Below are 15,421 nucleotides of genomic sequence, written 5' to 3'. Positions count from 1 at the left end.
ATGACACTTTTCTGCAGGTACTACACTATATTAGAACTTGGACAGTACTACTTCTACCGACACAAGGACATCACGTCTGAGGTAACCTCTCATTTAACAAGCGGTGAATAGTTCAGGGACCGAAATTCTAGAAGACTGAAAGTCAATGCAATAAATCAAATTCAGATGTTTTTGTGTTGAATTTACTCTAATTGCATTCATAAGTCTGTTAAAAAAGTGCTGATACTTGCAATTAATTATACTCATGTAGTCTAATAGGAGCCAAAGCTAACACTTTGCAATGTTTACATACACAAAAGCAAAGATAGCTATCCTTGAAAGTAATCTAAGACTTGCTTGTCATGCTTGAATAATACATTTTGGTTATAATCTATTATCATCCATCTATTACTGAATAGGTTCAAGTCCGAACATGGTGGTGTGGCAGACATGTGACACCTGGTCAGACTACACCGCCTCCCGGCACCCCCACCTGCCACTGCGCTGCAGCACTACGGGAAGGCAACGACATCGTCATTGTTGATCTTTGCCACGTGGGATGGGGTAACCACCTGTCTGCATATCCAAGGATCATAGAAAAGACGACGACAGGACGTCCTCTTTCAGCTGCTGTGGTATTAAAGAAGGATACGGCTGGAAGAAAGTTTACGGTATGTGTACTATGAACGACCTGTAAATACGATGAGAGACATGTTAACACATTAAACTATACAAGCAAACAGTTTCCTGTAATGCACTTTATGGTATTCATGCTGGATGATTCAAACTCGGTATGAAGGTCCCGAGGAAAAACTGCTACAGGACTTCATTCACATCCTCATGATAATTTTTGACATTTTTGCAGACCAAAGTGTATAGTTTGCAGGGCATGTGTAGCTTTCACAGAGAAGTACTATATAAGAGTTATAGAAATACCTGTACGTGACATATGTTTAATGGGTATTATTAGAATACCGATTCTGTCAGTGACAAGTCATGATGGTTATGGGAAGAGCATTTTAGTGCAAAGTTCTTCATGGGAGTTACCAGGAAACTTTTCGATAAAAAGTGCCATACACGAGTTATAAGAATACCTGTTACTGAACATGACTATGAAATACATGTTCGTGTCTTTTCATTATACCACTCTATATAAATTAATTTTTGGATGCTTTTTTCTGAGAAAAATTAAATTTTAGGGTCCTGCATCATTACATAAAAATGTCAAGTGACCTGGATTTCGGCATTGAGGTAGCCCTTACATCAAACATGGGGATGGGTAACATGAATTTATGTATACTGCATGCAATTAATGTCAACTACATAGAATTTCATTTGGGTTGGATGATGTTAAAATAGTTTATCTATGATAAGTCCATAAAGGTAAAATGTTCGGGTAATTGGATACGTCAAATAGCAGTTACTCAAGCAACTAGATACGATTTTGGAAACGGTCAGACGTTTCAGGTAGCATCCACTATTTGTCGTTATTGACACAGTGCAAGCTTTGCCGATCAGTAGCAATATATGAGAAGATGTACAATCCCACCCTCACCAGGAAAGATGTGCTATGGGTAGAACTGTCTGGCACTTCGGTCCCAGCCTTGCCTGCCATCTAGTAAAATGGTGACGTTCTTTTTTTTCTCGAACGCAGGTCACCATGCCATCTGGGACTCAGTTAAGAACAGACATCAACTATTGGGGGCTAGATGTGCATGTACGAATTCCGAAATCGTACCAAGGCGAAACTGAAGGCCTTTGCGGATCCTGGGACGGAAAACCTAACAATGATTTTACGTCACGACCTCTCATGGCAAGTACTTGGAGGTACGTTATGTTATTTGTGATACATTAGCAGAGAGGCTAATATTGTTATGTGCACTTAATCAATACATTTATATGGAAATCTTTTTTTTATATTGCTAACCATATGTAAAATAAGTATGCATGTCTGTATGTCCCGATACAATATTGTTAATGTGTGTTCAGTTGTGTGCGCGCGACCGTGTGTGTGTATGTGTTTGTGTGTGTGCATGTGCATGTGTGTGTGTTTTTGTTTTTGTTTGTGTGTATGTGTGTTTGTGTGTGTGTATGTGTGTGTGTTTGTGTGACAACATATATACGTGTGTGTTTTTTTATGTTTGCGCGCAAGTATGTAGACACTTTTAAGTGTAAAGATTTAAATCAGCAATTTTCTCCACAGTGTCCCGGCAGGAACCAGCTTGTTTGAGGTTGACTGTCCAGATGACGATCCCACCGCTACATACAATGATGCGATTTTTTGTGAATGTGGCGATGCATTGAACCAAATTCAATGCAGTGCAAAGCAAAATACCGTTAATAACCCTGTGGCCGGAATCAACATACCTATAACAGCCAATCAATGGGCGAACAACGTTCCGTGTGGTAACAGGAGGAAAAGATCAATACCGACGGGAACGTCAGACGATGAACATTACGTCTACACGGATGATATTGAGGAAAGTGAGAACTACGCATTCGACTTCGGGGGTAACCAAACGCCTGCACCTCCACTACAGTGGCCAACCCCTACACTTCATATCACGGAACAACAAGCTACACTTCACTGTAAACAAGCGATAACCAATTCATCTTTATCTTCCGTGTGTGCAAGCATGGGTGTTGACATCTTTTCCCCAGTACCGGCCTGCGTCGAAGATATACAGGTATGATTTTACCACTCTCGATTCTGTCTCTTACAGAATCCCTCCTGCATTATTCACTTTATTAATTTCCCGAATGTCCCACCTTTTTAGATCTATTGCTGTTCTTTTGCAATTTCAACATTTATTGTTCTAGCTATATGGATCTAGCATAATGTGTAGTCTTTAAAATATGAGTGCTAGTTAAGATAACCCATTATCTAAAGATCTTTATTGATTTTTTGTTTCAGATTACAGAGGACATGGCGATAGCCATTGCACATGTGGAGATAATGAAAGCATCCTGCACTGATGTTGCTTATCAGAATATTAGTCTTTACGAGATAGATGATGATGGAGTCGCAGTTCCTCCACTCGCAGTTCAGCAGAATCTTTGTCCCGGTGACTGCAGTCAGAAAGGACAGTGTATAAATGGGACGTGCGTCTGTGATGAGGGCTACACGTCAGTGGACTGTTCCCTGGAAGAAGGAAGCCCACCTCAACTCCTACTCATTCCAAACAACGGCCTATGTGACATCCGTCGACGGCCCTGCAGAAAGACCTCGATCATTGCTGATGGACTTGTTGAGTCGGAAAACCTCACGTGTAAAGTTGGACATATAAAGGTATTCAAGTCCTTTCAACATTGAAAAGTTTTCAGAGGAAAATTAAATTATCTGATGAATATTCTGAAAATCTGATCATTCTCAAGTATAGTTGTCGACTCACACGCAACTTGCAGTTTTCCGGAAAAAAAGGCGTCTGAAGTACGAGGTGTTTTTTTGGTCACACTTTACGGCTTTACCTAATATTTTTAGACTACTGTAGAAACCAGTGTTTACAGCGCCAAGAGATTTAATGTGGACAGATGGCGGGTATTTTAACATCCGGGCCAATTCGTGTGGCCCGGTTTACGTACATACATATTCCAAAACAGAACATGTATTGAAAAAGCATTGATTATTCCTTACACAATGTACACAATTAGACCACAAATACGTCATACCGATATTTTGGGACTATTTTCAGACATTTTATCAACTTACAGCAAGGTTTTCGTTTATTTTTATATTGTAGATAGAACACGTTAGTCGACAGTACATTCAGGGCAGCGAAGAGATGACTAACGCCGCATTGAGAAGCTTTCGAGAGGTCACGTGTCTGCTCCCAGAATCTCCTGTCCTTGTTGGCACTCCAGACGAAACAGAAGGCGAGGTTGTTCACGGGCTTGCCATTTCAGTCAGCAATGATGGCGAGAACTTTGGCGATGAACGCGTACTTACTGTCTATGACTCTCTGTGCCAGGATTGCACCGGCGGACCACCTTGTGTTTGGAAGGTAGCCATTCTTTTCATTATATAATAGTGTTTGGTGTTAGTTTGTGGAAAGTTAGTGTGCATATAGTGTATTAGTGGGAATATTCTTTGTACTTAAATAAGTGGTTAGTTACTATCACTTTAGCTCACACGATACTAGATAACGACCAATTATCTCCTTAACATTTATCGGCTTTTTTTCCTGTACATGTTTCTCTGTAGCCAAATACATGCAAGGTAAGAGGGTTCTGTTTCGGTGACGGCGATCCGAACCCAAACAACTGGTGTCAGCACTGTGTCCCACATCTTTCTAACGACACATTCACTGAAAGACTTGGTAAGTACGTGCCAATGTTTTTTTTTACTACTCACAATGTTTTGATTGGCCTACCTGAGACAATAGGTTTTGTTCGAAACCTCTATATAAATCAATAATGATTGCTTGTTTTAATGAGAGTTAAAATTGGTAGTATGCAATGTATATATTATAAATATATGTTTCTTTCCCTTTTCTGGGTTTACTGAAAGGTTGCAAAGGTTGTAGTTCATTTGATTGCAGTTTATCAATCAGATTGTTAATTTTGTAAATTGATTGATTACGTTTCTCATTTATCTTCAAGTCATTTTATGCCATTTTAATTTGGGTTCCGTTTTCACATCTATGCAAATGTTTATTTTTTATCTTTTATTTAGTAAACAGTCCCCCTTCATTTACGTCTGGAACGACAATCACAAAAGTTGGAGGTGAGAACCTGACACTTACCATAGATGCCACTGACCCTGAAGGAAGGCCAGTCACGGTGTCCATAACATCTGAAACCCCGCATGACGTAACCGTAAACGAAGATGGTGATCTCCGCTGGGACGGTGAACAACAACCCGGCAGCTTCGTTGTGACCATGATGGCTAGTGATGAGTGTGGCGCCTCCACCACAGCAAACTTCACATTTACAACGATGAGGTGTCCCTGTCAGAACAACGGGGTATGCGTGCCGGATCCCAACATGCCTCGAGGTCAGGGACATTACATTTGTGAATGTCCCGGATATACAGGGCAGCTCTGTGAGCATGAGATTGACGAGTGTCAGTCAAACCCCTGTCATAACGGCACGTGTTCTGACTTAGTGAATGGGTTTAGGTGTGAATGTGATCATTTGCATGTTGGCACATTCTGTGATGTCGATGTTGATGACAAGTGCGGCCTGCAGCCATGTTTCCCCGGGGTTGACTGTACCAACATCGCTGATGGCTTCGAATGTGGCGACTGTCCAGAGGGATTTACTGGGAACGGCACCATGTGTAACGGTATGCTTGCATTGTGTCATTTTCTTTATCTTGACAAGGATATAACCTTCTTTATCATGATCAACATTATCATGTTATACACATATGACTTCTTTTTCGTCTTTCCATGATAAACATATCATGAAAAATTGCGTCACTTTTCATTCAATTATCTTTTTAGTCGTTTACCTGCCTAAGACCAACACCTTTCTACAGTACAGTAGCATAGGAAATATAGGTTAAACATTCTAAAGATTGTAATCTTCCACAGATTAAGATTAAGTTTATTTCTTTGGTAAAATTGTTTGTCACACAATATATTCGTGATAGTGAGAATCAATAGATTTTGTAGACATTACAATCATGTTCCATAAAAAGGTGAATAATTTTCTTTATTGCAGATGTCGACGAGTGCACGTCACATGCCACTAACGACTGTACCCACCTTTGTGAGAACACCCCAGGCTCTTACCGATGTAGATGTCAGGCTGGTTTCATTCTATTTAGTGACCAATGCTACGGTAAGATATTGTTATTCCTTTCTTTATAGCTTGTTAAAAAACGTTGTCGGTATTAAACCTGCTTCTTCCTAGATCTGTGATGAATCTCTCCAGAAGCGACACAATGTAATGACCCGACTGATACTTTGCATTAGCAAAGCTGCGTCGACAGTGGATAAGCAACATTGTCACGTCAGGACATATTAAATGTCGATACGTGGTAAGCCCCTAAAACACATTGCATACTGCTAATCATACTATCACTTCGATCTTTATTGTCCCTTTAATTGCAACGAATTCACGTACGGTATAGAGATGTTTCTTTGACTATGCATATGGATAGTTATGGATAGCTGTTGTGGCTTATGTTTCTATTCACATATCCATTGACAACATACAATTTATCTCAAAATTATTTTCTTACAGTGGCTTTTGTTATACTGCTGTACCCAAAAAGCTTCTAAAATAAAATTATGACATACTGCATCGTATAAACTAACAAATGGTGGGTTCGTTTGTCTTTAGAAAAAAAATAAGCAAGTGTGCCTTTTTATTTGCAGACATTGACGAGTGTGCCTATGGGCTGTCAGAGTGTTCTCATACTTGCACCAATACCAACGGCAGCTATACTTGCGGCTGTCCAAGTGGATATTTCTTGGAGACAGACAACAAGCGGTGTAATGGTACGTAATGACATCGTGTTCTTCCCAAACATTACTTTCTTTTTCTAATGTGTTTAAAGTTGATTGATAATAACAGTTTTTGAAATAAAGAAGATAAAACACCCTTTGTCTGTACATTTATTGTTCCGCCGTTCCAAGTTCTGATCTTTATCAACTGTGCATGTTTTGCAGAACTTAACGAATGTTCAAGTTCCCCATGCCAGAATGGAGGAAGATGTCATGATGCTGTCAATCAGTTCTCCTGTTCTTGTCAATTGGGCTGGCTAGGGACTCGTTGTGAAAGGGGTGAGTAACAGGCTGCATTTATCTGTAATGTTTTATAGTCAACATGAAAAAGAAAAACTAAGTGAATCATTTATTTAGAACCATGTCTGATAAAGATGGTAATGTGATTACCTTCGGCAAGAAGGTTATGTTTATATGTGTATATATGTGTATCTAGATGAACAGCATAACTCAAGAAGGCCTGGATGTATTGTGTTGATATTCATTTTGTGGGTAGGTCTTGATGAAACCTGAAATGATTACATTTTTCGCCCTCTACCTACTTGTTATGGTACTGCAGCGGAACGTCCTGTTTTGATATCGTGTTTTGGACATGTTTTGGCTTTGATTTTTAAGTGGTACACAGCTCTTGGAGTAAGTGGTATTGGTAAAGGCCCCTAGCGGATTTTTTTGGAACTGCAGGAGCGGCTTTGTTTTAGACTTTAAAAGAGAATAACTCGGGACGAGGTTAACTAATCGTAATGATTTTTGGTATGTAGATAGTAGGAATGATGGCTTCGGCAATCATGAATATATCATAAAAATACATTTTGTTTGCACAATCAATAAAGGAACTTTATACGCTTGCTGTATTTCATGATATGACTCGTAAACATGTGAAATGTTTAACTGAGAAAGAGAAATATTGATAAATGAAGACCTCGTTTTCGTAATAAATGAGAAAAACTATACCTCAAGAAACGGTTGACGAATGGTCACGATTTTTGGTATGTGGATAACTAAAGTAATACATGGTACAATAAATAATGCAAATACAATAAATCATGCGAATACAATTAATTAATAAATGATAGTAAGGAAATGTAATAGAGGAAGAGAGGAATACATTTTTATAGTTAAAGAACTACTATCCTTCCATGCTGTGAAATGATGGCCATTTGAAAATTGTGCAAAAGCGAACATGGTCGGATATGATGTATGCAAATGAGGGCGTCGTTTGCATAATCTGTGTTGAACGCTAAAATAGTCTTCGTTGTTATACTTTGTCATACATTGGACAGCTTCTGTTGTTTTGATGGAGACGATGACAAACTGATGGTTTCTGAAAATGAGGACTTTATTTGCATAATTGATGCGAATAATTCATAATTATCAGTCTTAAAGTTTTAGCTGATTGTGTGAAGGTACTTGTATGAGGCCATTGCATGCTACTTAAAGTCTATTGCAATACATGCTGATCTTATACACTCCCTCAACAGACATTGACGAGTGTCTGGTGACTAACCATGGCTGTGAACACGGCTGTCAAAACACACCTGGAAGTTACACCTGCGGATGTCGTGATGGATACCTACTCAATGAAGACAAGAGGACCTGTAGAGGTGTGGTTTTCTAACCTTGGTTTACCTGATATCATGATTTTCAACATTTGCTGACATTATCTTTGCAATTCTGCTTGTCTCTGTGATATTGAGGTTTGATACGGATGAAAAACATGTTTTGAGATGCAGGCAGATTAAGTCTACATCGATGTCATCTATTTTGTAAACTATTCAGCTCTCATATGATTACCTTCGCGACGAAATGTCTGTGTGTCTGTTAGTGAACAGGATAAGTCGAGAACGCCTGGATGGTTTGTTGTCGTATTTGGTGTGTCCGTGTGTATGTGGGAAATCTCAAGATGATTAGATTTTGGGCGAAGTACTTTGCATAATTAAGGAGAAAAGTGTAAAAATGTGTTAAATTGTATGCTCATACTATGCGTTCTGGTTGCGACGTGTGGTCTGTGTTGTTTCAAGGGATATTGATACGGGCAGAGGTGCTAAGTTGGTCATGAGGGGTCATGAGGCAGGCAGGAAACTTAAGTTACTGCCAGGGACAAATTGGCTGTCAGCCAAGTGTATTCATTAATGTGGAATGTCTGTTAGTTAACACGATAAGTCGAGAATTCTTGGAAGGATTGTCTTGGTATTTGGTATGTTGGTAGGTCTCGATGAAACCTGAAAATGATTAGATTTTGGGCCCCCTAGCAGCTTGTTACAGTACTGCAGCGGAACTTCCTATTATAATATCTCGTGTTGTGGACATGCTATGGAACTGATTTTTAAGTGGTAGATAGCTCGTTGGGCAGAGAGTAAGTGGTATAGGTTTGGGCCCCCTAGCAACTTTTTTGGAACTGCAGGGGCAGGTTTTACTTCAGACTTTGAAAGGGAATAACTCAAGAAGTGCTTGATGGAAGGTCATAATTTTTTGCAAGTACATAGCTTGAGCGATGATGTACATGATTGGATACTTATTATGCAAATCAGTAACTAATTTGCATAATTAATGAGAAAAGTTTATACATCCATCAATTTCCATGATAGAACTCGCAAACATGTGACATATGTAACTGAGGAAGAGAGAAATATTGATAGATATCAGCTATGCAAATGAGAACCTCATTTACATAATTAATGAGAAAATACTATAACTCGAGATGGGCTTGATGGATGGTCATGATTTTTGGTATGTAGATAGCTTACGTGATGCTTTGTATGATTGGATGATAATTATGCAAATCAGATTATAATTAATGAGGCAATTTTAAAAACCTGCTGTGTTCCATGATATGACTATTCAAATATGTGACATTTGTAACTGAGGAAGAGAGGAATGTCGATAGATAGACATTATGCAAATGTAGGCCTAATTTGCATAATTAATGAGAAACTACTATCATTCCATACTAGTAAAAAACGGCAATTTCATACTTGTGGCGTTTAGAAGTTGTATGAATGTGAACACCATTGAATCAAATTATGCTAATAAGGAGCTTATTTGCATTATTGATGATAAATGTTAGCATAACCTTCTTTGTTAAGCTCATAATCATAACAAGGAGGTTTGGACAACTTATGTTATTTGTGTGAGGAGGATCAACTGGTATGGTTTTTGATTGATAAAAACACTCCTAATACGTCAGTCATAAAGGTCAAAATCATTACTCCTGTTCTTCAGATGACGATGAGTGCGAAAATAGCAGTGTCTGCTCCCATCTCTGTATCAATACTGAAGGAAGCTACACGTGCAGTTGTCCAAATGATCTAACCCTGTTGCCTGACGGTGCTACGTGCGGTAAGAAACCATTTATTAATAATTTGATGGAGTCAGCAGGAGACTTGAAGTTTTTATTTCTCGACACAAAATTGATTTTTTTACAGTACAATTCATGAACGTTGATATATCATGGTTACGATTCTGCATTTGTTTCCATTGATCACCACTAGAATGATTCAATTGTAGATATTGTAAAACGTAATTGAGAGGGGTGGGGTAATTTTGAACTTTCTATCGTAATGCCTACTAACTGTAGCTATTTGTAAAAGTTTATTAGACCCATTCGTGTGCCAATATCCAAGTAATAGAACTCTGGGGTTTTAACTTTGTTATTTGTTGTGACGAGAAACAGGGGTGGGTTTTCAGTAACATAAGTAAATCAGGGTATTCATATACAATTGATTATTTGCGCAAACATTTAGTATTAAAAATACAAATATTCAAAATGATATATCATTGAGAAATGAGTGTCTAGCAGTCAGCTAACATGATTGTCTATCTGTATCAAAAATTATATGTAGATTAATATATCTCAATGCTTAACTTTAATCATTTTATTGTTCGCTCTTTCTCCATTTCAGCATCATCAACATCAGCACCAGGTGAAGTGCTGAGCACAACCACTACTCAAGGTTGTTAGCACATTCTTTATTTCAATAGTATTCGTGGTTGTATAACTTTCAAAAATATTATCATGGTTTTATTACATTATAGTACCCCCAGAACCATAATGTAATGCATAATATTTTCAAGGTATTTCTTTCAGTTGTTTTACCTTATCTGAAAAAAATTGCTTTTCAAAATACCGGGGCAGTAATAAAAAGAGCCATTAAAAGACGTGTTTTGAAAGGAAAGAATTCCGTCAGATATACTTGAAAAGCCACGCGGGAAATAGATGGTCAAAACCTTTTTGTGTGAACATCCATCATCTCTTTGGTCTTAGTATAGTAGCCGACATAAATTGGAACCAAAAGGCGAAGTCGGCACTTAACCTGTGTTTTTTTCACTTCACTCAGGTAAAAATGAGTACCTACTTGTTAGGGACGTTCCTCGGATCAAGGAACATTATAATTTCTTTGCGCGGATAGGACGTTAAATGTTTAGGTCCCGTGTTTGGGGAGAGCCACACCTCACGCACGTTCAAGAACCAACCACACCTTTCGAAAAACAGTAGGGGCATGCCCCGGTGTGCGATGGTTTAAAACCTCACAACCTGATTTGACCCAATACATGTCAGTAATTGCCGATTTCTCGGCAGATGGACATACGTGGTCAGGAAGAAGAAGTTATTTTCCATTTTTAAGCAAAGCATTGTATATGCGTTTTTTTTCTTTGTTTGTGGTAAGCCTTGTAATTCTCTTTAAGCTCTTGTACTCTGACTGCTTATATTGTTTGAATATAGCACTGCTTATATTGTTTGTGGGTCAAGTCAAGGTCAAGTAACAACAAATCTAAATATATGTTGTCATTACACGTAGGAGGCACAGACTGCAGGAAGTCTGGTTGTCCAGACAAAGAGGCCCAGGAGTGCGTTGAGGTTAACGCAATCTATGTCTGTCAGTGTGTTGTGGGGTACTATTTGGCGGAAGGCGGAACACGCTGTAAAGGTTAGAGTATACAACAGTTGAAATAAATGTGCAGTTTCCCAAAGTTTAGGATGGTTTTATGCCATTAGTGCCAATTGATTATATTAGCCTTAAAATGCAGGTGTGTATTAAACACCGAGGTTTTTTCTAATCTAACAAAAAATAACAATTCATTTTCATCAGAGTCAACGGTGTACACTGGAGAGATTACCCTGGCCACAGTCAATGGCAATGAAGCAGAGTTCACTGAAGAGGGATTGGGAACACCTGGTTCACAGGAGTTTATTGAAATGGCAACGCTGCTGGAGGAAGCGGTATGAACATTTTCTTATCAGTTCATTATTTTAGAAGATGCAAGAAGAGTTCAGAGATCTGAAATATTTTGAACGTTTCGAAAAAAAGGGCTGAATGTCATGTTTTTATTTCATCATAAATTATGCAAATGACTAAAAAATTAACATACATTTGCAAATGTAACTAACTTACACAAGTCACAAATATATCATTCGTACCATTCACTACAAAACAATATGTTCTTGGTTTAAGAAAGAGATAAGATTTACGTCATATATATTGTGGGTTTTTTTCATAGTTTGGACACATGTGATGAAGCAGTTGGCCTATATTCTGTAGCTTTATGAAAAAGATATGTTGTTTTTAAAGAAAGTATCTGAAGTAATAAGACCCTTACAAGACATGAACAAGAGTTAGGATACTTCAAACCTCCATGGAATATTTTGAACTTTTGCAAGTACCTTGTTAAAGAGTCAAGTCCGAATTACCATATGGGTGTTTGCTGTCTTTTGTTCTTATATTTCAAAACATTTGTAATAATCGGAGATAATTATATCAATCTGTTTTAAATAATTTTGAACATTCATTTCATGTTCTAAATATTTCTGCCGTGTTCTCAAATATTTTTGACACCAAACACATCATTTATATTGGTTCAGATTCACCATTAGCTCGAAAATGTTCCAACATTTGAAAAATACTGTGTCGGCTAAGTTGAGGGCTATTCACACATCTGGATGGCGTTGATACTTACAATGATCATTACCAATGGTCATATAAACTTAATTTTGGAATGCTCCATTTTTGCATAGGGTGATTTTAGTTCAGTCGCATGCTTGGGGAGGGAAATATATCACACAATTGATTTGAAGGTTTTTTTCTCACTACAACAACAGCAACTATTTTTAATTTTTTTTTAAATATGTTGCAGATGAACATTTTACTCGAAACCGGCAGTCTTCAAGATAAGTTCACAGGCTGCAAAGTGAGGGCTTTCCGACAGGGAAGTGTCATCGCTGACTTTGACGTGTATTTCGTGGAGGATGCTGACCTGTCTTCCTCAGAAGTTATGGACGCCATCTTGAACGGCCTAAGTAACAACACACTCAGTGGGGGGAATGGGGCGATCGTTGTCATTCCGACATCTTTGCAGGTCTCTTCACAAGGTAGACATCTATTCACAGACATAACCCCATTTAGATAGTGAAAACTTGAGTTCTCTAGATGATCGATTGTATCTTAGACATAGTGTCTTTTAAGACACTATGTCTAAGATACAATCGATCATTTAGAGAAGTACATTATTTCTTCATAACAACTGTTATACTGGAATATCTGAATGAAGATTATCATGAAAAAAGTACATAGCTAGGTTGAAGCATTTTCTGAAGCTGTTGAGCTGTTAAACCCAAGTCTCAGTCTAGTGATGTTGACTGAGGAGAAACTTAATACAGCCTAAGACAGAAGACATATTTGCAAGTGACACTTTGGGCAGTATGAAAACATTTGGAAACAGCTACAGCAAGATCATGATGACCACACAATGAATCTTTAGTCAGTTATTTTGCTTTTTTCATACGTCCATAATGAATATCAAATTAGGTATGACGAATAAAAAGGTACATGTATATTACTCTCCATGGTGTACGGAATTGGACCAAACTCGACGTTCCTCCTGTTAGTCTTACTATTCTTATAGTCTTACACCCTATGTAAAAAAAAGCACAGAATGAGACAAAATCAAACTAATTTGCTTTTCTCTCGTATTTGCTCAAATTAGCTACTCCTGCTACCGACCAGATGTGGTACAACAACCCCCTGTACCTGAGCCTGCTGTGTGTCGGCTGTGCTGTTGTGGTCACCGTCCTGATAGTGGGGGTTGTCTGCCTGCTGACCAGTCCCAACCGCCGCCGTAAGATGGTCATCAGTGACAGCACGGTGGACATGAACATGGCGGATATGAATGGAAAGGCCGAAGGTATTGACGGCCCTGCTGCCGAAGATGACAAATACTAGTAATGTCAGTTTCATTGCCATTTTCACAGAATGTCACTGGCTTGACAAACTAAGGTTGAAACTCTGTGAACAATGCACCTTAAAGTACAAAATTGCGAGAATTTCGATAGCTTTATCTTAGTTATATGTATCAAATCGTCATTCCAGTTTGCTACTTTGTTCGATATATGCCGCCTCTTCAGACGTATAGCATGGCTAGTATGGGAACAGGTTGGTTTTTCGACAAACTTTGCAACTTAAAGATTTGTAGAGAGTAGCTCTAAAAGTTTATAATACTTCTGATACTATTCAGAAAAAGATTATTACTATCCAAGAATGTTGTTGTAAAATAGACAGAACATTTTGCTAAAATTGGAAAACAATTACAGCTTTCTATAGTTAATTATGTTTGCTGTTCTTGATTTTTTTTATTATAACACACAGGCGTATTGAAATGTGTCTGATTATCAAGCTGTAGTGCCTTGTACAATGTACGTTCTTAGTTGTTGTAATAGAATAGTTTGATAATCTATATTAGAAAGCATGATATTTCTGATGTGTTGATTTCATATTTACAACTTTTGACTCCTGCATAAAAAACGTGTGCTTTTTACGTGTTGTGAACTTATTTAGAGGTAGCTATTTTTAACACGATTTGCTTAGACCATGCATACTTTGGTCATTGTTATCCGATTATTTGTATTGACTGTTTGATTTTAATTACAATATTGGTTATACAGTTGATTTTAAAAACAAATAGTAAGGAATTTATGACGTACATGTCTGACGTACAGGTTTGTAAGCTTCCATGTTATTCCTAAACTTGATGCCAGAACGATTCTTTGAGGTCCAAACTGCAATAAGTTACAATGAAAGCTCATCTATGTTGGTAGTAATCATAATAAGTTACCTTTTGATAATACTGCATTTTACCCATTGGCTGAATCCATAACTGATTATCATAGTCCATACTAAATGATAAAGAATTTTTCTCTGTTATTTAGGTTGGATATCAATAAATAATCTGCATCGGCTCATGATGTGTACACTATCACAATCAAAACACACAATATCAGATTAAAGATATGAAAACGCAACGCTTAGTTCTTTGAGTGACTCATTATCATACTCCGAGGCACAAGCTTTTAAACTTCTCCTTCATTTCACTTTTATTGCAGGACACATCGGGCCCAAGCTTTCGTTATAACATCATTGTCGGTGTTTTCCCTATGTACCGTGAAACTATCACTCCCTTCCACCAAACCTTAGCATTCGCAAACATTCCTTTCCTTTCGGAATACGACTCTTCTTATCAACGCACTATCTACTATTCCGAAACTTCCAAAAACAATAAAACCAACCCCTAATGTCAAACACTTCTCACGGTGCGCAGACGTCATACCAACCAAAGCTCTTTCTACAAACACACAAGCGCCCCCCAATGACTCAGCATTCAACTATATACCTCACACAACCCCCCCACGCAAACACACACTTTCACGCACTAACAAGAACACCATACAACAAACAACACCTTGACCCTTTTTAACGGAGGTTTGAGGTCTCCGATCTCTTGTCACAAACAACAGGTCTATGTAAAACTTAAATGATATCTATATATTTCTAAGATCTGGCTTTTGTTGTTCGTTGTTTTCATGTGACTGAACATACATTAATTGGACTTGTGTTGACATCAGCTTTCAAATGGCCATGTTGATTTGATTATATGGATGATATCCCCTGGGAACCCTAAAACTTATGCGATGGTGCGAATAAAAAATGCCTTTCTTATGAAAT

General features: G+C 38.0%; 2 protein-coding genes and 1 long non-coding RNA gene across 3 annotated transcripts in view; all 3 read left to right on the top strand.

Annotated features, from left to right (window-relative positions):
• The window catches only part of LOC136447743 (von Willebrand factor D and EGF domain-containing protein-like), a 49,246-nt gene extending 45,242 nt beyond the window's left edge, over positions 1-4,004 (top strand). Inside the window, exons 8-13 of the mRNA XM_066446784.1 lie at positions 18-81; positions 399-650; positions 1,634-1,806; positions 2,183-2,666; positions 2,894-3,268; positions 3,720-4,004. Of these exons, the coding sequence (XP_066302881.1) occupies positions 18-81; positions 399-650; positions 1,634-1,806; positions 2,183-2,666; positions 2,894-3,268; positions 3,720-4,004 (1,633 nt within the window). The remainder of the gene's footprint in view (positions 1-17; positions 82-398; positions 651-1,633; positions 1,807-2,182; positions 2,667-2,893; positions 3,269-3,719) is intronic.
• A 180-nt stretch (positions 4,005-4,184) lies between these two features.
• On the top strand, positions 4,185-5,757 carry LOC136447538 (uncharacterized). The gene is made up of 3 exons (XR_010757740.1): positions 4,185-4,295; positions 4,652-5,263; positions 5,644-5,757. It is a non-coding gene; the product is annotated as an uncharacterized lncRNA (long non-coding RNA).
• A 192-nt stretch (positions 5,758-5,949) lies between these two features.
• On the top strand, positions 5,950-14,721 carry LOC136447741 (matrilin-2-like). The gene is made up of 10 exons (XM_066446783.1): positions 5,950-5,962; positions 6,303-6,425; positions 6,597-6,710; positions 7,910-8,032; positions 9,651-9,767; positions 10,331-10,381; positions 11,228-11,356; positions 11,519-11,649; positions 12,561-12,795; positions 13,410-14,721. Exons 1-10 carry the CDS (start codon positions 5,950-5,952, stop codon positions 13,643-13,645), a joined length of 1,272 nt encoding a protein of 423 aa, XP_066302880.1. The 3' UTR covers positions 13,646-14,721.
• Positions 14,722-15,421: the final 700 nt, after the last annotated feature.

Source organism: Branchiostoma lanceolatum, chromosome 13 (genome assembly GCF_035083965.1).
Source record: "Branchiostoma lanceolatum isolate klBraLanc5 chromosome 13, klBraLanc5.hap2, whole genome shotgun sequence".
Taxonomy (NCBI): Eukaryota; Metazoa; Chordata; class Leptocardii; order Amphioxiformes; family Branchiostomatidae; genus Branchiostoma; species Branchiostoma lanceolatum.
The sequence above is the reverse complement of the archived record's forward strand: the minus strand, read 5'-3'. Positions and strand labels throughout refer to the sequence as shown.

Excerpts from the sequence above, each read along its gene's own strand:
- LOC136447741 (XM_066446783.1), top strand. Across the intron at positions 9,768-10,330 it reads GCCTGACGGTGCTACGTGCG|CATCATCAACATCAGCACCA; the intron begins GTAAGAAACCAT and ends TCTCCATTTCAG. Across the intron at positions 11,650-12,560 it reads CAACGCTGCTGGAGGAAGCG|ATGAACATTTTACTCGAAAC; the intron begins GTATGAACATTT and ends AATATGTTGCAG.